The 26,922-nt window shown below is 37.3% G+C and overlaps 1 protein-coding gene across 1 annotated transcript in view; it reads right to left on the bottom strand.

Annotated features, from left to right (window-relative positions):
* Window positions 1–382: 382 nt before the first annotated feature.
* Window positions 383–26,922, bottom strand: part of OFD1 (OFD1 centriole and centriolar satellite protein) — a 47,200-nt gene continuing 20,660 nt past the window's right edge. Inside the window, exons 11-23 of the mRNA XM_081327026.1 lie at window positions 22,948–23,021; window positions 22,765–22,856; window positions 22,455–22,644; window positions 21,223–21,353; window positions 20,942–21,053; window positions 19,061–19,639; window positions 17,550–17,658; window positions 16,779–16,879; window positions 15,463–15,582; window positions 13,369–13,520; window positions 6,467–6,637; window positions 3,603–3,661; window positions 383–2,914 (exon numbers count right to left, since the gene is read on the bottom strand). Coding sequence (XP_081183152.1) covers window positions 2,863–2,914; window positions 3,603–3,661; window positions 6,467–6,637; window positions 13,369–13,520; window positions 15,463–15,582; window positions 16,779–16,879; window positions 17,550–17,658; window positions 19,061–19,639; window positions 20,942–21,053; window positions 21,223–21,353; window positions 22,455–22,644; window positions 22,765–22,856; window positions 22,948–23,021 — 1,942 coding nt within the window. The 3' untranslated portion in view covers window positions 383–2,862. The remainder of the gene's footprint in view (window positions 2,915–3,602; window positions 3,662–6,466; window positions 6,638–13,368; window positions 13,521–15,462; window positions 15,583–16,778; window positions 16,880–17,549; window positions 17,659–19,060; window positions 19,640–20,941; window positions 21,054–21,222; window positions 21,354–22,454; window positions 22,645–22,764; window positions 22,857–22,947; window positions 23,022–26,922) is intronic.

The following is a 26,922-nucleotide window of genomic DNA, read 5'->3' on the forward strand; positions in this document are numbered from 1 at the left end:
TCCCCTATTGCAGCTAGTATCAGTTATGAGAAACAGATCAAGCTGACAGGTGAGGGACCTCATCCTTGTTTCATAGGCTCAAAAGTATCCTGGATGATCTTTCAAGACTTTATGCCATTTCATGAGAGCCTATTCATCCAGGATCCAACTCAACAAATGTGAACAAGTTTGTTTGCAAAATACAAATGTAAGCCACTAGTGTATAAATGAGAGCAAACCTCACTCCCTTCTAGCACTGAGGATGCTATCTCTTTTGGTAATGAAATGTCTGCAAGAAAACAACCAAGCTCAGAGAGCAAGGATCCTACAATATCTTATGTTAGTCATTTCCAAACCTTTCCTAAATAGCTTGAAGCAAAGTCACCATGAATAATTATTTTAATAATAATAAATTAATATTTTAATAGTAAGACATAATAATCACAAATACTTTTTAAAAGAAGTTTAATTGTGTAACAAGTGTATAATTATTATTCCCCTATTTTAAAATCGAAGGAGAACTCATCAAATTTGCAGATGACACTGGCAGGAATAGCCAACACACCAAAAGACAAGCTCAGGATCCAAAATGATCTTGATAAACTTGAATAATGGGGCCTTGTGCAACAAAATGAACTTTAAAGTAGAGAAAAGCAAAGTTTTACATTTATATAGGAAAAATCAAAGATATAAGTACAAAGTAGGCAAGACCTGGCTTAAAAACAGTAACTGTGAGAGGGACCTTGGAGTTCTAGTGGACAATCAACTTGACTATGAGCCAGCAGTGTGCAGCAGCAGCCAAAAAAGCTAATAAAATCCTGGGTTGTATGAACTGAGGCATAGAATCAAGATGTAGCGAAGCATTAGTACTGCTTTATAAAACCTTAGTAAGACCACACCTGGAATACTGCAGCCAATTTTGGTCACCATACTACAAAAAGGATGTTGAGACCTTGGAAAAAGTTCAGAGAAGAGCAACTAAAATGATAAAGGCCTGAAGACTAAAACATATGAAGAAACGGCTGCAGGACTTGGGTTTGGCTGGTCTAAAGAAAAGAAGAAACAGGGGCAACATGTTAGCAGTATTCCAGTATTTGAGGGGATGCCACAAAGAACAGGGCGTTAAACTATTCTCCAAAGCACCAGAGGGCAAAATAAGACAAGAAACAATGGTTGGAAACTGACCAAAGAGAGAAGCAACCTGGAATTAAGGAGAAACTTCCTAACAATGAGGACAACTAACCAGTGGAACAGCTTGTCTTCAGAAATTGTGGGTGCTCCATCACTGGAGGTTTTTAAGAAGAGACTAGACAGTCACTTGCCTGAAATGGTACAGGTTTTCCTGCTTGAGCAGGGGACTGGACTAGAACAGGGCTTTTCAACCTTTTCACCCACTGTACCACCTTTAGGATATGGCAACAGCTGAGTACCACCAGTTGCCTAGGAAGGTGTCAAAAATTTGATGACCAAAAAAAAAAGAGGAAAAAAGTGATGAAATACAGGTAGTCCTCGACTTGCAACAGTTTGCTTAGTGACTGTTCGAAGTTACAATGGCACTGAAAAAAGTGCTCCCCCCAAGCCACAGACGAGCAAGACACCTGCCTGCCTGCCCAGCGGCGCTCTTCCTCCTGTCCGAGGTTTTTATTCTTGTGAGCATTTCTGTTGAGGATTGGCAGCGGGGGGTGAGGTGGGAGGATGTTTGGTTTTTATTCTCCCTGTCTGCTGGGTGGTTGCAGAAGGTTTTGGTCACTTCACATGACCCTGGGTCACTGTGATCATCATAAATATGAATCAGTTGCCAAGCATCTGAATGTAAATCACAAGACCCTGGAGATGCTGCAACATTCCAGCTGATCAATGCTTCTTCTGGGCTCAGCAGAAGCGCCAGGATCAGTGCCGAGCTCCAGCTGGAGCCTGGCGCTGATCCTGGCCTTCCACTGAGCCCTGACAGCCCTGAAGAAGCACTGATCCTGGCGCTTCTGCTGAGTCCTGACATTCCTGCAGCTCCATCCATCTCTCGCTCAGGCTTGTGCGGTGCTGCCACCGGTTCAGCTCATTCCCCTCCCCCGCTACCACTTTTCTAGGATGGTCGTGTACCACCTGCCAGGTGCCAATGTACCACAGGTGGTACCCATAGAACTGTTTGAAAAGCTCTGGACTAGAAGACCTCCAAGGTCCCTTCCAGCTTCTCTTCTCTTCTCTTCTCTTCTCTTCTCTTCTCTTCTCTTCTCTTCTCTTCTCTTCTCTTCTCTTCTCTTCTCCCATTCCATTCCATTCCATTCTATTCTTTGTACAGGATATGAAGTGAGAGGATATAAAATATGGCTGTTTCTAAAAGTGTTTCACTTAGTTCAATGTACAGTTGTATTCAAAAAAATAAAAAATCTTCAAATGCATTCTGTGCAAAGATGCAGATTTTAATTAATGTTAATGATGCTTTGGCTACAGAGAGCTATAACTCACTATTTGTGAAGTGTGCAATATTATGGAACAATAGAATTCAGATACATTGAAACTGATAAATTTTCAACTTTCTAGAGTGACTGTAGCAAAATATACTTTTAAAAATCAATTTAAATTTAAATTTAAAATAAAAAACTTTTTAAATCAATTTAACAAAACTGTCTACTTTATACAATAAAACAATTTAAACAGTTTGTTCACAATAGCAACATTTTGTAAATAATACAAAGTATCAGAACTGTTATCTCAAGGCCTGCAATACTGCAATATTACTAACAGCAATGTATACCAATATATTATTTCTTCATTAATAATTTTATAGACATAAATATTTAAGGTTGTTCAAAATAATTTCCCTTATTGCCCAAGGATTGTTTTCCATATTAATCACATTTTTTTCCAGTTACCACTACTTCATCTTCACCAAAAATTGTCATCAGGTCTTTCCTGTGGAATGTCTGCAGCACTAACACTAGGAAAAACAAAATCATGTTAATTTTGGGAACAGTGGCTATGGAGAAACTTACACTCTTGTGACTCCCCCATATGCTTTCCTCAACCCACTGCTCTTTTACTGAGAAACCTTTGGGCCTTGAGTACTACATAACCAAAGGTTATGTAGTACTACATAATTATGTAGTACTACATAATTATGTAGTACTACATAACCAAACCCAGATTGTTGGGGGCAATTAAGCTGACTTTGTAATAATGCCGCTTGGGGTGTGTGTGTGAAAGCCCTAACAAGCAGGCATATACATAGAATGAAGGCTACTGCTAAGCTTGTAAGCCGCCCTGAGTCTTCGGAGAAGGGCGGGATATAAATGTAATTAAAAAAAAAAAAAGCATGGCAATGTTGAGCAAGGTAGCGCTGCTTGCCTATCAGCCTGAGGGTTGCAAATGGAAGACTGCTATCCAGTGGAAGCGCCTCACTATGGAACAGGAAATAATGCAAGTTACTGTTTGCTCTAGTTCTGAGTTCCACAATCCTCAGAAGCAAATATTTGGAAGGCACAGGAAGCTGCAGTGGAGAAGGAGAATAAACAAGCCTTACAGTTCTCTGCTCCCAATCTGTTCCCATCTAAGGAACTTGAATCTTTAAGGCAGGGCTCAGTGACTTTTTAACTCAGACAAGGAAAAAAAATGAACATGATGCATACCTGTCCTCCCTTTCACTGCTTAGTAGTGCCTCAGATGAGATTTCAGCCTTCTCAGCCTTCTGACAGAAAGAAGAGTTGTTAACTAGGTTTATAAATGTCCCAAGAGCCTCTGAAACATCCCTGAGGCAGAAGTGTTTCAAACATTTAATCTGTGTTCTACATTGGAGCTCGGATAATTTCTAGGGACCAGTGGGATAAATAGAATTTTGAGGGTAGGATTATTTATGATTTATTTATTAAACTGCAACAGTTGTTAGAGGAGATTCATTTAAAAATTGAAAAGATTGGAGGCAATGAAAAAATTGTATGACCAAATAGCTATCAGTTAATTATGCGTTTAAATCTAAATATTTACATCTAACTATCCAAAAATAAATCTAAGTATCCAAAGATTATATAAAGCAAACAAACAGCTATCAGTTAGCTACACCTGTTCAATCTAAGTGTTTACAGTCAGACAAATCCTTGCCATCATTTTTTACCATTCAACGGATATGGTGCAAAATATGGTGAAGCAAAGATAAAAAAGAACTTTTTAAGTTCTAGTTTGACAATATTTCAGGGAATGGCCAATGCAAGAAACAGTTAAAAGAGGTAAGGAACTAAATGGCAATTGGCTTTCTTTCAGCTTCAGAACTGAACTGATCATTAGAATTTGGAATGTCTTATCATTGATCTTGTATGCTCACCACCTAAACTAAAATTAAACAAAATTAAGGATTAGTGAAATGAGACAAAGAAAAAGATTACATTAAATCAGTTAATGCTTTGGGGAAGCCATATACATTCTGGAATTCATAGCTGGTATTCTGTTATCTGTAGATTATCTTGGATTGTGTAAGATTTGATCTTGCATTTCTTGAAAAGTAATCAATGAATAATATAACAAATACCTATGTCTGCAGTTTTATGTTAAAATTCAAATTTAAAGCCATGTGATAGAATCTGAGGACATTATCATCATACCCTGCAATGCAACATAGCCACCAGGAGACAGAATATTCAGCAGGATACCTTGAACTTCTGAAACTCATTTCTGGTTAGTAAACTAATTACATTTCTAAAAAAAATTGTATGTTTAGCTATTTTTGTCCAAACAATATTCTATGGTTTCTTTTCTTGTACAACAAAAATATGTACATGCAATCATTCATTTTTGAAAAATATCACCCAGACTAAATGCTATAACTACCTACTAACTGTGTACTCATGCAAGACTGAACACTAGAAAAGTACACAAGAAAAATATGGAAACATGGAATGTCAGTTTAAGATATAAGGTATGTAATCTTTTTAAATTCTGATATTAGACTGAATTATACAAGTCATTCACATTTACAATGTATGCACAATTAGGCAACTGGGTATTTTGACCATAACATCATTTTCATGCATATTTTCCAACTCCAAGCTGTATAAATTTGAATGCTTACATATATTTGTGTAATGAGGGGGAGTGTGGCCCAAGGAGATTAATACCCTATGTCAAGGTGTGCATAATTATTAGGCAGCTTCTTTTCCTCAGGCAAAATGGGCCAAAAAAGAGATTTAATTGACTCTGAAAAGTAAAAAATTATAAAAAGTCTTTCAGAGGATTGCAGCACTCTTGAAATTGCTAAGATATTGGGGCATGATCACAGAACCACCAAACATTTTGTTGCAAATAGTCAATGGGGTCGCAAGAAACGTGTTGAGAATTAACTGCCAAAGACTTGAGAAGAATCAAATGTGAAGCTACCAGGAACCCATTATCCTCCAGTGCTGTCATATTCCAGAACTGCAACCTACCTGGAGTGCCCAGAAGTACAAGGTGTTCAGTGCTCAGAGACATGGCCAAGGTAAGAAAGGCTGAAACCCAATGACCACTAACAAAACATATGAGTTGAAATGGTAAGACTGGGCCAAGAAATAACTAATGACAGATTTTTCAAAGGTTTTATGGATGAGATGACAGTGACTCTTGACAGATCAGATGGATGGGCCCGTGGCTGGATCAGTAACAGGCACAGAGCTCCACTTTGACTCAGATGCCAGCAAGGTGGAGGTGGGATACTGGTATGGGCTGGTATTATTAAAGATGAGCTAGTTGAACCTTTTCGAGTTGAAGATGGACTCAAAATCAACTCCCTACTGCCAGCCCTCCTTACCTTGGCCATGTCTCTGAGCACGGAACACCTTATACTTCTGGGCACTCCAGGTAGGTTGCAGTTATGGAATATGACAGCACTGGAGTATAATGGGTTCCTGGTAGCTTCATGTTTTATTCTTCTCAAATCTTTGGCACTTAATGTGCATCTTTTTTCTCAACATGTTTCTTGTGACCCTATTGACTATTTGCAACAAAATGTTTGGTGGTTCTGTGATCATGCCCCAATACCTTAGCAATTTCAAGAGTGCTCATCCCTCTGAAAGACTTTCTACAATTTTTGACTTTTCAGAGTCAGTTAAATCTCTTTTTTGGTCCATTTTGCCTGAGGAAAAGAAGCTGCCTAATAATTATGCACATCTTGATATAGGGTGTTGATCTCCTTAGGCCACACTCTCCCTCACTACACAAATACACATCACCTGATATGCTTATATCCATTAAGCATTCAGGTTTATACAGCTTGAAGGTGGAAGATATGCATGGAAATGACGATATGGTCAAAATACTCACTTGCCTAATTGTGCAGTGTAATCACCCTAAGCAACCTCCAAATTTTTCCCCCACAAGATAAAATTTGGGTTTTCACTATTGATTGGTTATGTCTACCAAAGCTTTTACTTTAGCTGGAAAAGAACTATACAGTTGGTAGGAAATGTATATAACTATACTTCTGGTATCTTCAAATTACCTTATTCAGGTTAATTCAAAATATTACCTTTTTTTCCTGTTCTTCATCTTTATTCTGCTGTATTATTTTCATGTATTTTTCAAGTGGATTGGAAACATCAGCGCCTGAATGTTCTTCAGACTTCAGAGCACTTGTCTGCACATTTGTTACTATTTCATTTTGAACCTCTTCATTCATCTCCAATGATTCTTGGACAAGCTTTCAGAAAGCATTAAAAATAACATGTAATTGGAGCAAAGTATATGAAAATTGACCCAAGTTCTTATATTTTATCTGTTACAACATACACTACCCTGTGGTAGATACATTCCAATTTGGTATAATGAAAACATACAAGCATGTTTAATCTCCTCCATTTCTGAGACAAGCAAGAAGGCAAGTGACTAGTAGAGCCTGGGCTAACACCATGTTACATAGGCTCTAGCCTTGGTTCTGTTAACCACCAAACTTTAGGACCACTTCTTTTCTACTGTTTCTATTCAGCCCATCAGCTGTAAAAGTATAATGATACTCCAGATCCCATTCATCAAAGATTACCAAATAGACTCAGGAAGCAACCTTTCTTGTCACAGTACCTGTGCTTTGGAGCAGCTGACCATGACCAGGTTTACTAGTGTTTCAGAAACCTTGATGACCTGGATGGGATCCCAGGCATGAGGGTCAGGTTAGTTTAAGCCTGGGAAATTTTGTTAATTATCCTCCCAGTTGCCATTTCTTGCTCCTTATTCTTATTTTTATATTTTTCTTTGTTTTGTACTTGGCAGTCTTTTAAACTGGGGTTAGCCATTCACAATCACTTCTGCAAGATGGGCAGCCAAATAAATAGAAGAAAATAATTAACCAAATACAGACTATGAAAAAGCCTTATTGAAAAGAAAGCAAAGGAAACATAAAGGAAAAAGGCTATCTCTTAATTCTTCCTCTCTTTCACACACACGTACCCCGCCCTCCCCAGTTCCGTGGTGGCACAGAGGTTAGAATGCAGTCTAACTCACTGCTCACTGCCAGGAGTTGGATCCTGACCGGCTCAAGGTTGACTCAGCCTTCCATCCTTCCAAAGTCAGTAAAATGACGACCCAGATAGTTGAGGGCAATATGCTTAGAGAGGGCCGTAAAGCACTATGAAGTGGTATATAAGTTTATGTGCTATTGCTTCCCAGGGAGAGTTGGCAAACACTAAAAGAAATGCATTTTCGACTTCCAGTTTTGCATCGCGGTGAGGGTTCTGCCTTCTGCACCTGATTTCACCCTCCTGGGGGCCCTAAAAAGGGCCTAAAGTCGCCTCGAAGAGGTGATGAAGAAGGAGGGGTGTCTCGTCAATCATGGAGAGTTTAAATAATAAATAAATAATAAATAAATAAATTATATCCACAGCCATTCCTGTGGTCTGCTAATTTTGTCACCTGGTCAAAGAATGCAGTAAGATTTGTCTGGCATGGTCTATTTTTGACAAACCCATGTTGGCTTTTGGTAATGACTTTGTTTGCCTCTAGGTGTTCGCTGATTTGTTGCTTGATTATCTTTTCCAAGATAATTGAACAATATTATCATAGATCTTTTATTATCATAGATCTAGCCAATGCAGCTCGCGGAGCAGAGGTGTTACGTGGGAGTATCGGGGAGCCCCCATCACAACTTGCGCGGCTGCATTCTGCACCAGTTGGACTTCAGTAAGGCATTTGATAAAATAGACCACAACCTACTACTTGTTACAATAGAAAAATGTGGGTTAGACAGTATCACCACCAGATGGATTCGTAGCTGGCTGACTGGCTGAATTTATACATATGGATCAAAATGGGTTCCTGCCCAAAAGACAGATTAGAGACAATATGCGAATTATATTAAACACATTAGAATATTATGAAACACATCCCGAAAACAGATGGCATTGATGTTTTTGGATGCGCAGAAAGCATTTGACAATGTGAATTGGCAATTCATTATAAGACAACTACAGATTATGGATTTTGGGGAGAAATTTATAAATATAATTAAAGCAATTTACAATTAGCAAACAGCCAAAATAATGATTAATGGAGATATGACTGAAAAGATTAACATTATGAAGGGAACAAGGCAGGGATGCCCTTTATCCCAATTATTGTTTGTATTGACATTAGAGATACTAAATAGAAATATAAGACAGAATAAGGATATAAAAGGTATGAAAGTTAAGAGAGAAGAATATAAGCTACAAGCTTTCGCAGATGATTTACTATTTATCTTGGAGGAGCCACTAGAGACAGGACCTGTATTAATAGAACAAATAGAAAAATATGGTGAGGTAGCAGATTTGAAGATTAATAAAGATAAAACAAAAATGTTAGTGAAAAATATTACTGAACAACAACAAAAAAAGAATTGATGGGAAAGTTAGAGATACAGACTGTAAAGAAGGTAAAGTATCTGGGGATTCACCTGACAGCAAGATGTACAACAATTAACAATTACAAATTGAAAAGACAAATCAAAGTAGATTTGGATAAATGGAAAAAGGTACATATCATTAATGGGCAGGATTGCAATAATCAAAATGAATATATTACCACGATTGTTGTTTTTGTTTTCAACAATACCAATAAGATTGAAAAAGAAATATTTTGAGGGGCTAAGTAAAATAATTTTGAAATATATTTGGCAGGGGAAAAAGGCAAGGATTAATTTAAAAATGTTACAGGATGCAAGACTCAGAGGTGGGTTTAGCTTACCTGATTGGGAATTATATTACCAGGCTGCAGTAATGTCATGGATGAGAGAATGGATTTTACTGAGGAATACTAGATTACTGACATTAGAGGGACATGATTTACAGTTGGGATGGCATGCATTAATATGGTATGGGAAAAATAGAATACACAGCTATTTCCAGAGACATCATATCAGGAATTCTTTACTGATAGTTTGTGAGAAAATAAAGAGAAAGAATTACTTGAGGATTTCAGATTGGCTCTCAACGATGGAAGCGTTAATACACCCCAATATGTTTAACATGGGAAACTTTATAAGATATAAAGACATACTAACAGACACGGGGAAGCTGAAAACCAAACAACGATTAGAGGAACAAGGAATAAAGATGGATTGGTACATGAGAACACAAATACAATCTAGATATGAAAAAGATGCTAAAATAGATGGTTTTAATTTCGGGAAAACAGAGTTAGATGAAATACTTACGGGAACTGAAGAAAAATGGATTAAAAAATGTATAGCTACTTATTATATAGGGAATTAGAGGAGGAGCAAGTTAAGGAGTCAATGATAAAATGGTCAAGAAATTTTGGATATATGATTGAATTAGATAAAAAGGTAAAGGTTCCCCCGCACATGCGTGCTAGTCGTTTCCAACTCTAGGGGTCGGTGCTCATCTCCGTTTCAAAGCCGAAGAGCCAGCGCTTGTCCGAGGATGTCTCCGTGGTCATGTGGCCGGCATGACTAGACACCAAAGGCGCACGGAACACTGTTACCTTCCCACCGTAGTGGTCCCTATTTTTCTACTTGCATTTTTACGTGCTTTCAAACTGCTAGGTTGGCAGAAGCTGGGACGAGTAACAGGCGCTCACTCTGTTACACGGCACTTGGGATTCGACCTGCCAAACTGCCGACCTTCAGATCAAAAAGCTCAGCGTCCTAACCCACTGAGCCACCGTGTCCCATTTGAATTAGATAGATGGCAGCAATTGTGGGAAAGAAACTATAAACTGACAATGGTGACAGCGTATAAAGAAAATATGTACAAGATGTTCTACAGATGGCATATGTCTCCAGAAAGACTAGCTAAAATGTTTAAGGACAGATCTATGAAATGTTGGAAATGCCATCAAATACCAGGCTCTTTCTATCATATGTGGTGGACGTGTGCAGAAGCTAAAACCTATTGGAACATAATCAAATCATGGATAGAAAAGATGATATAACAACATATAGAATTAAGACCAGAAATATTCCTGTTGGGTATTTTACCAGAGAAATATAGCAAAGAGAACACGGGTTTCAGGCCCGGGTACAGCACGGAGACGGCATTGGTCGCGCTGGTGAATGATCTCTGGAGGGCTCGGGACAGGGGACATTCCTCTGTTCTAGTCCTATTAGACCTCTCAGTGGCTTTCGATACCATCGACCATGGTATCTTGCTGCGGCGTCTCAGGGGATTGGGAGTGGGAGGCACGGTTTTACAGTGGTTCTCCTCCTATCTCCAGGGACGTTCGCAGTCGGTGTTGACAGGAGGGCAGAGGTCGACCGCGAGGTCTCTCATTTGTGGAGTTCCTCAGGGGTCGGTCCTCTCGCCTCTCCTGTTCAACATCTATATGAAACCGCTGGGTGAGATCATTCGTGGTTTTGGAGTTGGGTATCATCAGTACGCTGATGATACCCAGCTTTTTCTTTCGACCCCAAACCACCCCAGTGATGCCCTCAACGTGATGTCCCGTTGCCTGGAGGCGGTTCGGGTCTGCATGGGGAGGAACAGACTTCAACTCAACCCCGACAAGACTGAGTGGCTTTGCATACCTTCATCCCGGGTCAATGTGGATATTCCATCTCTCTCTATGGGGGGTGAACTATTACCCCCCGTAGATAGGGCTCGCAACTTGGGAGTCCTCCTAGATTCACGGCTCACCTTGGAAGATCACATAGTGGCTGTGACTAGGGGGGCTTTCGCCCAGGTTCGCCTGGTGCGCCAGTTGCGGCCCTATCTAGGCCGGATGACTTATGCACGGTCACTCACGCGCTCGTGACCTCTCGTCTGGACTACTGCAATGCTCTCTACATGGGGCTGCCCTTGAGGACCACCCGGAGGCTTCAACTGGTACAGAATGCAGCCGCGAGAGTTGTGTTGGGAGTCTAACGATACTCCCATGTTACACCTCTGCTCCGTGAGCTGCATTGGTTGCCAGTTGTCTTCCGGGTGAGATTCAAGGTACTAGTAATGGTGTTTAAAGCCCTACATGGCAGGGGTCCGGAGTACCTTAGGGAACACCTGCTGCCGGCATCAACTTCCCTTCGCCCTGTGCGTTCCCACAGAGAGGGCCTCCTCAGGGTGCCACCGATCAGAGAATGTCGATTGGTGGCCCCCAGGGGGAGATCCTTCTCTGTGGGCGCCCCAGAGCTATGGAATCAGTTACCGGTCGAGCTCCGGATGGCGCCCGATCTTCGCACCTTTCGCCGCGATCTAAAAACATTCTTATTCGAACAAGCCGGCCTGGCCTGATGGGGGATTGGTGGGGGTTTTTATTGTTGTTTTATTGGGGTTTTAACATTGTATTGATTGTTTTTAGTGGGCATGTATTTAATCCTTTTTTAATTTTTGTAATTCTGCATTTTTATTCTTGCCCTGTTCACCGCCCTGAGTCCTTCGGGAGAAGGGCGGTATAGAAATATTATTAAAATAAAAAATAAATATTTGATTATTCATATAACCACTGCAGCTAGGATTGTGTTTGCACAAAACTGGAAGGCACTGAAAGCTCCTCCAGAAGAAGAGGTGATCAGGAAAATAATGGAATGTGCGGAAATGAATAGATTAACAATGATAATTAAAGATAAGACAGAATCAGAGTATTATGAAATTTGGGGAATTTTTTATGAGTGGGTGAAAAAGAGAATATGCTTAAAAGACAGCTAACACTAATTTAGATAGAAGAAAAATGAGGAAATAAGGATATTATCATACCTAATATAGACATTGAAAATCTAAGGAGAGGAGCTGCTTGGATATCACCCCTGAATTGTATCGGAAGAGGAATGGGAGGGAAGAAAGGAGGAGAGAGGGAAGAGAGGAGAGGAGGGGGAAGGAAGTAGGAAGGTTGGAGGGAAAGAGGAGGAGAAGTGGGGAGAAACGGGAGGGGAGTGGTGAGGGAAAGAGGAGAGGAGAGGAAGAAGAGGGAAGTAGGAAAGAAACGAGAAAGGGAGAAAGAAAGTAGGGAAGAGGGAAGAGAGAGAAGGAGGGTGGATACAGTGAAATGGGAAATGGACGAGCAGCACCCAAACTTACGTTTATATATTTATGTATTTGTTGACTTGTTTGTGGAAGAAATGGGAAAATAAAATTGTATATGTGTGTATGTGTGTGTGTGTGTGTGTGTGTATGTATATATATATATATATATATATATATATATATATATATATATATATATATATGTATATATGTATATATGTATATATATGTATATATATATACACACACACACACACACACATACACACACACACATACACATATAATTAAATATAAAACCAAAACTCTGATCATTCTATTTTCTTAACTTCAACAATCTCTCCAAAGCCTATTCAAATTAATGCAAGGTAAATTGAATATTATAGGTACCACGTTCCTTTTGATTTAGACTATTTCTCCAACAGAAAATTGCATAGCTCATTTTTAAATATTTACACAGAGTACATCAAATGATATACATCCATAAGCAATTCCTTATTAAAAGGAAAAATGTGATAAAGGTAAACAAAATGTAACCATCCTATAAGAACACAATACACTCATTAAATACACATACAAAAAAAATCTACCACTGTGATATTATTTATTCTTCAAGGTGTACCTTAAAAAATCAAAATAAGGTCTCAGAATCATTTTTTTAAAAAAAATACCATCATACTGTTCCACTTTGTACAAAGATATTAGAGTCAAGAGTTATTCTATAATTTTGCCTCTGGAACACTATTTAATTGATTTATATGTCCATCCTACACTTGCAATTAAAATATTAAAAACAATAGAAAAACCAGTATTACCAAAAAGTGTAAAAACCTATACTAGTCACCAAGAACAAACCCAATAAGCAATAACAATAATATTTCATAGGTTATCTAAACTTCTAACACCCATGACCTCTATCGACTATGCTCAATGTGCAGGACACTTTTTAAATAAACGTTTGTGAAATTATAAGAATGAGATACATTACTATTTCCTTATCAGGTTTCTCTGGTTCTCCTTGGTCTCTTTCCAAAGACGTCTCGCTTTGTGTTTTCTCTTCTTTGGCCTTTTCTTCTTCCAATTCTGGCTCCTTTTGTTCTTCATGATGTCTTCCCTCTAAGACAGTTTTCTCTGTTCCACCTAATATATAACAAAGCAAATAATGTACATACCACAGAGAACAATAATTTGCCTATTAGTATGATATGTCTGATTGCAGGGCGTGCGTGCTCTTTTTACAATTGATTAATGATACTTTTGCTTTTTCATAATTGCTAATAACTATAGGCTTCCTAAATAAAATAGGATTGCAGAATTACCTGGACAGAACCTGCCATCTTTTATATTTTTTTGTTTTAAAAGACCTATGATTTTGGGAACAGTGTTACTGGATATATTCTGAAGAATTCTCACAGACTAATTTAGAAAGACAGCCCTTTTAGCTACTAATTGTGAACAACGAAGACAAGTGCACTGTTATGACACTATGTCACTAGTATCTGTTTTCAACTGTTTCATTTTAGGATTATACACTATTTCATTTATAGTGTGTTGTTGTTGTTAGCTGCGAAGTCGTGTCCAACCCATCGCGACCTTATGGGCAACGTTCCTCCAGGCCTTCCTGTCCTCTACCATCTTCTGGAGTCCATTTAAGCTCACGCCTACTGCTTCAGTGACTCCATCCAGACACCTCATTCTCTGTCGTCCCATTCTTCTATTGCCCTCAATCTTTCCCAGCATTAGGCTCTTCTCCAGTGAGTCCTTCCTTCTCATTAGGTGGCCAAAGTATTTGAGTTTTAGCTTCAGGATCTGGCCTTCTAAAGAGCAGTCAGGGTTGATCTCCTCTAGGAGTGACCAGTTTGATTGCCTTGCAGTCTAAGGGACTCGCAGGAGTCTTCTCCAGCACCACAGTTCAAAGGCCTCAATTCTTTGGCGCTCAGCCTTTTTTATGGTCCACCTTTCACTGCCATACATTGCAACTGGGAAGATCATAGCCTTGACTATACACACTTTTGTTGGCAGGGTGATATCTCTGCTTTTTAGTGTGCTGTCTAGATTTGCCATGGCTTTCCTCCCAAGGAGCAAAACTTGGGTTGAAACTTAACATTAAGAAAACCAAGATCATGGCATCCGGCCCTCTCAATTCCTGGCAAATAGATGGGGAAGAAATGGAGGTAGTGACAGATTTTATTTTCCTGGGCTCCAAGATCACTGCAGATGGGGACTGTAGCCAAGAAATTTATGGTGTAGTAGTTTAAAAATTGTTTTGGGGTCTGAATCCTTCCTCTCTAAATATTTGAAACAAATTATCAAAGAGGCAAAAGGTGACATACAAGGAACAAGGTGGACAAAGGAGTTAAGTGAATTTTCTCCTTAAATCTTTTATTCCATCCACATCAAACATGCCTTCATTACAGTGTAACATTCAGCAATTTCATCATTAAAGTCAAATCTGCTGGAACATGTATTTTAATACTTTGTGTTTTTTCTTTAAAAATATCATTAAATATCTTGTTCTTGAAATGTTTATCTTTGTATTGCAGATATTAGCCATTTATTGATGTCTGTTTGTAATAAAATATATTTTAGTTCATTAGAGGGAATCATAATCTCATTATGTGCTTTCTTAAATTACAGCATTCACTTCTTAAGACTTACTTGAACAAAATTTTCATAATTTCAGATTCAGTGAAATGTTCATGATTTCATTGATTTAGTCTCTCAGGTCATTAGTACAACAATGACAGACAAATCATCTGTATTCAGTGTTGTCTCCAAACACTATTGTACTGAAATAATAAAAGAACCTGACAACTGAAAAATAATTGCTAACTTTTTTTCCCCTTTTTTACTATCTTGCTTAGTCTCTAAGCTGCAGCATACTGAATGCTTCTAGAAATAGAAAATTAATTATTCTTAATCCCCTGCTGTATATAATTTCCCTATTATGTATAGTAATAGCTTAAAGAGTAGCATTTGATGTAATTAAAAAACAATTCTACCATAACCCTCAACTTCTGTGTCTTATAATAAACAAACCATCTACAAACAAGGCATTCCCACAAGTGAACTAAACACTTACTTATCTCCCACTGTGAAATGTCTGTTGCTGGCATGGAGGCTGGAACATGGTTCCAATTAACTATGTCTCCAGATGGATGTGACACATCGCTTTTGAGCTGTTCTGGAATGTCCTCTTGATCTAGAGAATAAATATAAACAAAAACTTCATTATTCTGCAATTATCCAAGCCAAGAAGAGGAATGGAACTCAGTGTGGGAATGACTATAGTTCAGAATGCCTGGTATAAGCTATTAATTAATTGTTCCTCCTGGCCAACCTAACAATTACTACAAAAATGAATAAACCTTCAACGGGTCAGAATGTTGCTTTAATCAGAATCCTGGGTCTGTCTGGCTTGGAAACTAATTTTTACAGTACATTTGTTAGCCAATTAGGTGACTCTACCAATTCAATGTGGATTTCCTTTGTTTAAAATGAACCATAATAAATATAAAAACAGTTTGCATTACTTACTACAGTATTTCTTCTTTTATATGTCAGGTTTCCATTTCAACTACAGTACAATCCCACTGTCAGCATTTACATTATTGTTACAAGAGGTATGATAATATAGCAGCCTCTTAGGTTGATCTATAGTTTCAAATCTTGAGCAACGCCTGGGATATCAGCACTACTCTCATTTACCTACTATAGGTTTCATAAGCTTTGGTCAAATCTATTTAAATTCTATCTCTGTAACAAACATGTGCATTTTGTGCATGTACCTGTTCTTTTACTTTTGTGAAAATAAATTCCTCCAAAATTGCATTCAATTAGTGTCTTCTACACAGCTTTTTTTCTTTGTTTCTTGCAGTTAACTCAAATGCTACCTTGCATTTTCAAATAATGTTCCTATTATACATTGCATTTTATAATTTTTCAGACAGATGCTTCTATTCTTTCATCTCCAAATTCTGACAATCATTATTTCTGTTCCACAATACTTTTCTGACCTTGCTTTAAGCGTTCAATAATACTCTGTAACAGCTCCATAGATTTTACTTAGTTCCTAGGATACCAGTTAACAATATCACTAACACTATATACCTCTTAAGCCAGGAAAGGGCATTATGCTTCTCACATATAAAACTAACTTTTTTCTTAGCATTATAGATACATGATATTACTTCTCAAGCAATAGTAAACTGCAGGCTATTTAGATTGGTTTTCTATCACGTTAGACATTAATTCCAAGGAATTAAAAGACAATTTTTTGTTTATCTAAGAGGAAGTTTAAATATTACCCAAAAATGATCAAATCTTGATGCTCATAAGCATGGACACTTATTCTCAGGATTAAAAATTTTACAATGTTTATATAAAGGAGAAACTTACAATCACTAACAAGATTGTGACTTCCTTGGTCTTCATCCAACAACTTTACAGGATTTGCAGTGTTGCTAATATTTTGATGATTCTCTAGTTCTTGATATGGACTAAAAAATTAAAATTTAAGAAAACTATAGACTGTAAAGCTACAGTCAAATATGGAAAGAAAACAGATGTAAAAGAAATATATGCTTATATGAATTACTGATATCTTAAGCCGATATAATCATTTTCAACTGATATTGTTTTGCCCTGATTTATAAACATTCTAAAAGAACAGTTGCATACTGTATATCAAATGCAATGGGAGGGGAGGATTACTAGAAGATGAATTGCCAAGACCAAACTATCCCTAAGAATAGTTAAAATGAGTGAACCAAATGAAGCTGACAAGGAATAGTCTGTGATATTTTACCAACTCTGAATGATAAAGATAAATCATGGATAACTTCAAGTTATGACTAGAGAAAATTAGGCATATAGCCATACTTTAGACCAGGGGTCTTCAAACTTGGCCCTTTTATGACTTGTGGACTTCAACTCCCAGAAGTCCTCAGCCAGCATGCCTGGCTGAGGACTTCTGGGAGTTGAAGTCCACAAGTCATAAAAGGGCCAAGTTTGAAGACCCCTGCTTTAGACAATAATATATATAGGATGGCAAATATAACTATAGTAACTATTAAATGCCTCAACTAAGTGAAGGTCCTGAAATAACCTTTGATTAAGAGTAACTGAAAAAAACAGGTATCATTTAGTTAAATTTTCTAAAACAATTACCTTAACTTTTGTTTATTAGGAAGTGGGGATGAACAAGCTGAATCAGGAGATGCGCAGTCTCCTATTCTTAAAATAGGAGACAGAGGCTGATTAGCATTCTCAAGAATATCTGTAAAGCAGAAGTCAACTGTTTATTCTCAAACAATAATCTTAATCAAGCAACAAACCTGACATATCACTTAAATGATATATTTTAATAGCTAAACAATTCTCAGCAAATAAGTATAATGTCAAAATATTCAAAATTTAACATTGGCAAATCTTGTGATTTTTTTAAAAAAATTATACTTGAATTTATTTATTTATTATTTATTGATGGGATTTATATCCCGCCCTATCTCCTGAAGGACTCAGGGCGGCTCACAATAAAACATATAATAAGTGCATAAATCAAGATAAATGAAATTGAGAACATCAGTGCAATAAAAAATTAGAGAATTTAAAAATGAATTAAAAATACTAAATATAAATATAATTTGCTAAATGAAATAATTCAGATTAAATGAGTTGAATATTTTATATTAAGGAATGTATTTTATGTGAAAAATATGTAGTGGGCCTTCTGTATATACTTTAAATGAACCTCCCTGGACAAGAGAAAAAAATTGAGGAACCATTAGATTGTTCTAGTTCATCACACTAAACAAAGGAGCCAAGTAGCTCACAGAAAATGTACATGGCTCACGATGGCTGAAAAACTGCAGAATAATTTAAAATGAGCACACATGCAGGTATTATAAGTTCTGGAACATGCATGGCACTTTGAGACATTGGTACACTATACACTAGTTGGGAGAAAACATTTAATTGTGATATAAGACAGTGAATTATTTGTATCACTACCTTAATTTCAACTTTAACTCCATGTATATTTTAGACAACAGAAGTGAAAGCACTTTATTAAAATTGAAGCACTCCACCAATAGTCCTTGACTTATGACCAATCACTCAGCAACTGTTCAAAATTATGGTAGATCTTCACAGAACTGCTTACAACCCAGTTACAAACGTCCAATCATCAAGTGATTGCTTGGCAACTTGCTAACATTTATGGCCATTTGCAGCATTCTGCGGTCATGTGTCTATGATTTATGACTTTTTTTCCAGAAACCAGCGTTGTACTTCTGGTTTCTGGTACAAAATGCCCATAGACTACAATTTAAAGGTTCATTTAATGACTGTAGTTTTTGCTTTGTTACTGCTGCAAAAAAGTCATAAAATCAGGCATAGTCATGTGATAACCCACTTAATGACCACAACTTATACATGTAATTCTGGGCTCAATTACATTCCTAAATCAAGAATTATCTATATGCAGTGATTATGTGATGACAAACATTTCCACACTGCAAGCAGTGTGTTGAAATAGTGTTTCCATTTCAGCAGTGAATGGGAAATTGGAAATGATCTATGAAAGGGAGTAATGAATTATGATACCAAAGTTTGATATCAATAATACTTGCAACTCACACCAAAGCAACCAAATTTCATAACTGTATCCAATTGCATACCTTCATTAAACAGTTTTTTACTGATGTTCCACCTTGCTTTGGAAACAGGAGTAGAAGAGAGACGCCTGGAAGGTTTTTTTGGAGTGGTACTAAAATGATTTTCATTTCCTGGTGACCAGGTATAGCTTTTACTTTTTTGAAAGTGAAAGGAATGTTCCTGAGACAACAAATTCTCCTGTGTAGATCTCTTTCTTTGCTGAGATGCTAGGATATGGTTACTTGGTGATTGGGAAGATGATGGGATCTTTGTTGGGTCAATTGCTCTTTGAGTGACTTTGTGCTGGTAATTCCTGTAGGCCTCTTGCAAATACTCAGCTTCTCTTTCCAGTTCTTTTATCCTAGCTTTTGTAGTAGCTACAAATTCTAAATCAGAATCTGGTGATGTGTTGAATTTTACGATGTGATTATAATGACTGCGACTTGCTGTATTTCCCATTCCAAGATCAGTCACAGGCTGAGTTTTCAAAAAAGCATGCTCTATATAAATATCATGTGGAACAACCTTATCATCAATCAAGTCAATGACTGAACGATCAACCAGAGAAGGCTTAGGATTCCGATATACTTCATTTTGTAGTGCTAGATAATCAAGAGTTTTGTATAGAAATAAAAAAAAATACATTTTAGGAAAAGTTGAGTGAATGTTGATTTGGTCATATGATTAACATGTAAAAATAACTTTTGCATTTGAAGCCTACCTTAATATTTTTATATATTTTTCTACACCCAAATCTAAATAGCAAAATTATCCCAAGTCAGAGTGATGGGACAAAATTCTAAATAAAACTGAAAATATCATAGTCATGATAACAAGACTTGCAATGTAATATAATGTAATGTGCTCCTTTCAAAGACAAAGGCTGCTTTTACTCATAACAAGGGAAGCTCCCTCATATCTTAGTCAATACCTGACAATACCCTTGACCCTTGGGCTCATCCTCTTAGTACTAACATGTGAAGGGTCTGCAGTGACAGGAAAGACTTGAAAACCCTGCTTGGAGAACTCTGCCCATAGCCATTAGGATCTATCTGGGTTCTCTAAGAATCAACCCTAACTCCCTAAGATTGAAAGAAAGCAGATTTAGCATTCAGCAATGTCAAGTTAGCTGACTGTGCCTTCAAGGCACAAAAAAAAAGAAGCACGCCAATAAATTTTTAATACAGCATCTGTCCCCCTTTCCTCAAAGTAGTTGGCCATAGACTTTTGCAAAGGTAGATGCAGGCCCAAATTCTTGTTTGTGCAAGTTTATGAACACAAAACTATCAGAATACATACTAACAACAACTACCCAACTCTGCTTTGGACACTACTCTGCAATTTAGGAACAAGTTACAGCTACAGGGAATAGAGCTTTTGTTACTTCCTTTCATTTCTGTGTTGGGCAGACCAATAAAATCTTAAAAATCAAATGAACAACTAAATTGAAAACTGAAATGTTAGAAACTAGAGGGCAGTTTTGTATTATTTTAAAATTAATTTTTGGAAACAAGGAAGCTATCTTTGAATTTAAAAGACCTTTAATAAGAATTGCTACTAGCCAAATTATTCCCTGTGTTCCGTAAAACAAGGTGTTGTTCTTTGTAATAAACAATTATATCCAAGAAACAATACTTTATTTTGGGCAATCATTCATTATGCATATAACATTTCAATAATTTTATTTATTCAATATTTAATAAATTTATTCCATATTTAATAAATTAAATAAATTTATTCCATATTTATTCAATATTTAATAAATTTATGTATTCAATAATTAATAAATTGTGGCAAAAATAATCTATATGTTTAAATAAAATTGCCTCACATTTGCATCAAATAAAAGAGAAAGAGGCTTGAGTTTGAAGGCAAAAAGATGTGAGAAATCAAAATGTTCAAACCTGTCTGTGTTTGCTTCCATTGTAACTTTAATTCTTCTATCTGTACATTTAACTTCCTGATGGTATTTTCATAGTCTGATAACTGGGCCTTTAACTGTATACAGTGATCCATCTGAAAACATTAAAAAAATACAAAGTAGTTATTAATACGAGTAAGAATAATAACAATTCACACTGGAAGCTAGATTATGCTTATATTGCCATATTTCTCTACTGAGTATCTCGGATAGAAATCTGTTCAAAGATTATTGGAAGCATCTGCAAAACCCAAAAAAACTTACCTCCTTTTGTAACTGTTTTTCCAAGATCTGTTTATGACTTTCAGACTCCTCACATTCAAGCTTTTTGGCATGTTCTATTCTTTTTAACTCTGCCTGAAGGACCATAAAGCCAGATGATGGACGACTCAGCTCTGTAAGTTTAGGAGACTGAAAATTATTATTTTTTAAATCACAACTTGCCTTCACTCTAAAATACCTTATGCCAGAAAATATATTCTGTCATGTATCCAACTTCATTTTTAGTGCTTTATGAGGTATGGATAAATTATTTTTCAGTATCTATTAAAAATGGGTAAGGTATTTATTTCTTGACCAATCACATATAACATAAAAATACAACAAAAACATCTCACATAGGAAAAAACCCTCCAAAATAAAAAATAATACAGCAGATTTACTGAAGAGAACAGGAAAATTACACTGACCTGACAATTTAATTTAAGAAAGAAATTCGAGCTACTGTATATGAGTTTTTGTCTCTTGGCCCTACCATCAAATTTGGGTATTGCTTAATATATTAGCCTGCAATCTTAGTGTAATAAGCAATCTGAATAGTTTTAAATATTAGTCAGATATAAAATATGTACTTTCATGACTGCTATGTAAAATCTGGCTAAGAAGCATATAACACTGTGTGACAAACTAACAGGAGGAATGAGATATGCACCTCATCTTCACTGTCTGTAAAATTTTATTGCAGTAATTACTTTAGGCTTGGAGAAATGACTGATTCAAAAGAATGACACTAGATTCAACCTGGTCACTGGTGTATATATATAATACAGATAAATATGTTTTTTCTTTAACAAAGGTTCTGAATATTCTTTTCAGTTTCCTAAAGATACAAGTATGAAATATTTTAACGGTTTGAGGAGCAAAAAAAGCAGTCATTTCCCACCCTCCTTAATGAATATATGAGATATAATGGTTGAGTATCCAACTCTTCCCAAAATTTAGAGTACTGTGTCTTTATTCAAATAAATGACAGAGACAATTGCACAAAATCATGCTTCATAGGACAATGCTAACTGTACTTCAGTTATAATGCTTCTATACTTTTGCTAATACTTCCTGAAACACTACAAAAACATCAACACTTAGGACAGAAGTACAACAAGAAAGAAAACAAGTATCTCACACCCAATGTAATAATGCTATCACTGATAGTACAAAATTATAGTATCTGTGTAATTCGTTCCAATAAAATACCGGTGTATTAGATTCATACTAACTGTCTTGGAGCAGTAGGTTTTCATTGTGTGCTTCCTCCAGCTGCTGTTCAAGTAGTTTATTCTGTGTTTGATACTTTATTCTCTCCTCTTTTAGTGTAGGATAATCTGAAACTTCTTTCAGTTTTTCAGTCAACAACTGATTCTGTTTGCTTAGTAATAAAACTTGAGCCTTGACTGAATCTATTTCCAGCTAGAAATAAATAGCAAATTAGAAATGAAATTATCAGACTTGTTCAGAGATTTACAGACTATTCATTTGGCATGTCCATTTCAGAACATGCTAAAACTTCTGTATTTCAATTTCAATTACCTCAAGTTCTTTTGCACGCAAAACAGCTTGGTTGAATTCTTGCTTTTTTGAATTAAGCGCAATAGTCTCTTCATGCAAAAGCATAGCCTTTTCTAATCAGAAACACAAAAAGTTTTAGATTAAATTTATTTTGAAAATAGTTTACAAGACCAAAAGTTATTTGCCTTTTTTTTACTACTTTACCTTTTTGCTCTGTCTCATTTTCAGCAAATTTTTTTGTCCTGGTTATGTATTCTTCTTTTAATTCAAGTTGATATCTAGAAATAAAATTACATGCTGGCAACTGATTTGACTTAACTTGTGATGCTAAAGTTCACTTTTTTAAAAAAATTGCCTTTGAGTCAATCTTGGTTCATGTTTATTGTCTGTTCTAGTTCTTAATTACTAATTTTTTCTTTCCAAAAGAACACAGTGTTAAAGAATGGAAGTTTGCCAATCTTCTTTTCTGTCATAAAGTGAATGTTAGGATGAATACATTTTGAAAACAAAATCAACTTAGGCACACGGTACATCAAAAACTAACATCTATCACTACCTGCATAAAAGTTAGAACCATCACTCACAGCAAAAAAGAAGCATCATCAAAACTCTTAAGTAACTGAGCCAGCATTGTCACCTTTATTTGTGGCTTCTACTTCTAAATGATTGCTTTTTAAACAAATTCATACTATCCAGATTTAAGTATTAAATTTGTTTCAAATCTAGACTTCAAGCAAGTTGTATTTTCTGATATTATATTTACGCCTTTTTATTTCTTTTGCTTTAAATTTCAATTATTTTTATATTTATTTCTTGAAATATTTCTTGAAATAAAAATGCATTGTCCTCAAAACTCAATGAAGCTTAGTTCTTCATAAATATGCCCAGTGCTTTTTTTGTAAAAGAAAAAGGTGCCGGAACTCACCCATGTCATATAACCCGCCTTGCCTACCCTACAAGGTTCCATCTGAAAAAGGTGCTGGAACTCCGTTCTGGTTGTTCTATGACAAAAAAAACCCTGAATATGCCTAGAATTGCATTTTGGATTTTTTTGTATCAGACTGGATATGGACAAAAAAGTCAGTATGTCTGTATATTTGCACAGCAGCATATTCTTTTAATCATAGCAACAGCAGGTAAATAAGGGGACAAGTTTTATTATGGGTTTAAGATTTGGAAAATCTACCAATAAATTAAAATCCATGTCCTTCTAAATAGTGCCCATCACTACAATCTGAGCAAGCAGCATGAAATACATGCACTCTTGACTGGAAAAGAGTCAAGAATAACAAAAGCCCTACTTCCCCTTCCTCTTCCATCTCCCTCTGATAAGTATTTTCATAACATACAAATATAATACAACAATTTTTGGATGAGGTGAGTTCTTCTCTACAGTGAGAGGAAAAAAGTATTTGATTCCCTGCTGATTTTGTACGTTTTGCCCACTGACAAAGAAATGATGAGTCTATAATTTTAATGGTAGGTTTATTTTAACAGTGAGAGACAGAATAACAATAACAAAAATCCAGAAAAATGCATTTTAAAAAAGTTATAAATTTGCATTTTAATGAGTGAAATAAGTATTTGGCCCCTTCGCAAAACATGACATAGTACTTGCTGGCAAAACCCTTGTTGGCAATCACAGAGGTCAGACGTTTCTTGTAGTTGGCCACCAGGTTTGCACACATCTCAGGAGGGATTTTGTTCCACTCCTCTTTGCAGATTCTCTCCAAGTCATTAAGGTTTCGAGGCTGATGTTTGGTAGCTCGAACCTTCAGCTCCCTCCACAGATTTTCTATGGGATTAAGGTCTGGAGACTGGCTAGGCCACTCCAGGACTTTAATGTATTTCTTCTTGAGCCACTTTGTTGCCTTGGCCATGTTTTGGGTCATTGTCATGCTGGAACACCCATCCACGACCCATTTTCAATGGCCTGGCTGAGGGAAGGAGGTTCTCACCCAAGATTTGATGGTACTTGGCTCCGTCCATCATCCCTTTGATGTGGTGAAGTTGTCCTGTCACATTAGCAGAAACACACACCCCAAAGCATGGTGAGTTGAGTTGATGCCAATGAACTTGATTTTGGTCTCATCTGACCACAACACTTTCACCCAGTTCTCTCTGAATCATTCAGATGTTCACTGGCAAACTTCAGACAGGCCTCTACATGTGCTTTATTGAGCAGAGGGACCTTGTCGGAGGTGCAGAATTTCAGTCCTTCATGCCTTAGTGTGTTACCAATTGTTTTCTTGATGACTATGGTCCCAGCTGCCTTGAGATCATTGACAAGATCCTCTTGTGTAGTTCTGGGCTGATTCCTCACTGTTTTCATGATCATTGAAACTCCACGAGGTGAGATCTTGCATGGAGCCCCAGACTGAGGGAGATTGTCAATTATTTTGTGTTTCTTCCATTTGCGAATAATCACACCAACTGTTGTCACCTTCTCACCTAGTTGCTTGGCGACAGTCTTGTAGCCCATTCCAGCCTGTGTAGGTCTACAATCTTGTTCCTGACATCCTTGGACAGCTCTTTGGTCTTGGCCATGGTGGAGAGTTTGGAATCTGATTGATTGCTTCTGTGGACAGGTGTCTTTTATACAGGTAACAAGCTGAGATTAGGAGCACTCTCTTTAAGAGAGTGCTCCTAATCTTACCTCGTTACCTATATAAAAGACACCTGGGAGCCTGTCAGGCCCCCTCAAATGGATTTGCTTACAGTTTATTGCTTGTGCCTATGTTTTCATTTTCAAGGCCTGCCATTCTGTTGGGAGGGGAACTTGTTCATTGGGGAATGTATTTGCTTTGCCCTTCCTCCGTGTGAAAGGAATGTGACCTGAAAACATCTGTATTATCTCCAGACAACGGAGCCTGGGACCATTGGGAAACGAAATTGAGAGAGATCTTGAGAAAGGCGCTAAATCACTAGGTTCTCAAACAACCTAGTACCTATGTATTGGCTGGATTTCAAATGGATGGGGAGGGGAGGAGACCTAAATGGGCATTTTGATGTAACTGTCATGGTTCCGATTAATGAGACAGATCAAAGAACATTCAGGCATTGTTTATTCTAAAAAGCCTATAATAATGAGAACGAAGCATCGGCACTCATGGATGGATGCCAGAATATGAATTCTCCTCTCCTGAACACATCGTATCAAACACAATTCCCTCCCTTAGTTTACACGTCATAAATCACATTCTCCAATTAGTTTAAAATGCAAAGATTCACTTCCTTTCTGTAGCACACCATTCCTTATCTTTTTAAAACAACCGGGTTAGCATACTCCTCCCCCCCGCAGCTTCATTTGATTCAAAGCAAAACAGTTTAAAGTAAAAAGCTGCCTCTGTTGTCAGAGCAAAAACATCCAATGTTTGCAGCATTGACAGTAACCTTTCACACGCAAAATCTTCAGACCTTGCTTTATCTTCCTGCTATCACTAACTCTTAATAAAACTTCCTTTTGAAACAATGCTTGTTTAAAGAGATCTGCTTCCTTGGGAGATCTAGTTGAGGCAGGGCCTTACATAAAGCAAGGTCTGCAATAGTGCCCAACCCGAAGAGGTGTCTGCCCTATTGTGGGGAGGCGTGCACGATATGTCTTCACCTGGCAGTGGCACGGCAGAAGCTGGAACTGAGTATTGGAGTGAGTCGCCCACCCAGGTCTGCCTCAAAGAAGGCACCTCCAGGTGTTTGGAAGATGGTCGTTTGGCGCCAGAAAGAAAGAGGATAGGGAAGGAAGAAACCAAAGGGTAATCTTCACCCAGGGTGCTGGGAAAAAAGCTCGGAAGAAAAATATGAAGTGTCTTCCGATGATGAAGAGATGGACAAGCAGTCGGACCTAATGGGAATCCTGAAGCGAGCCATGCAATACATGGTGGAAGCTTTGGAGGACCTAGAGGCTAAATCCCTGGAATGCCCAGAAAAAGAACTGACTGAGGAAGTTGAGGGTGGAGAAGATGTGACAGGGGGAGCAACAGGCTCAATGAAATTGGCAGCAGCTACTCCAGCCGCACAGTGGCGAGCAACCCCCTGGAGAGCCTGGACTCCACAGGTACCCAGAGAAAGAACCTCCCAGGAAGAGCCAAACTGATTCCACTGGGGGTGAAGTTTGATGGAGATCCCCAAATGCTGGGGTTCTTCCTGGCTCACATTCTCACATACATTCAAGTATGGGAG

Source organism: Vipera berus (genome assembly GCF_964194415.1).
Source record: "Vipera berus genome assembly, chromosome: 4".
NCBI classification, from domain to species: Eukaryota; Metazoa; Chordata; class Lepidosauria; order Squamata; family Viperidae; genus Vipera; species Vipera berus.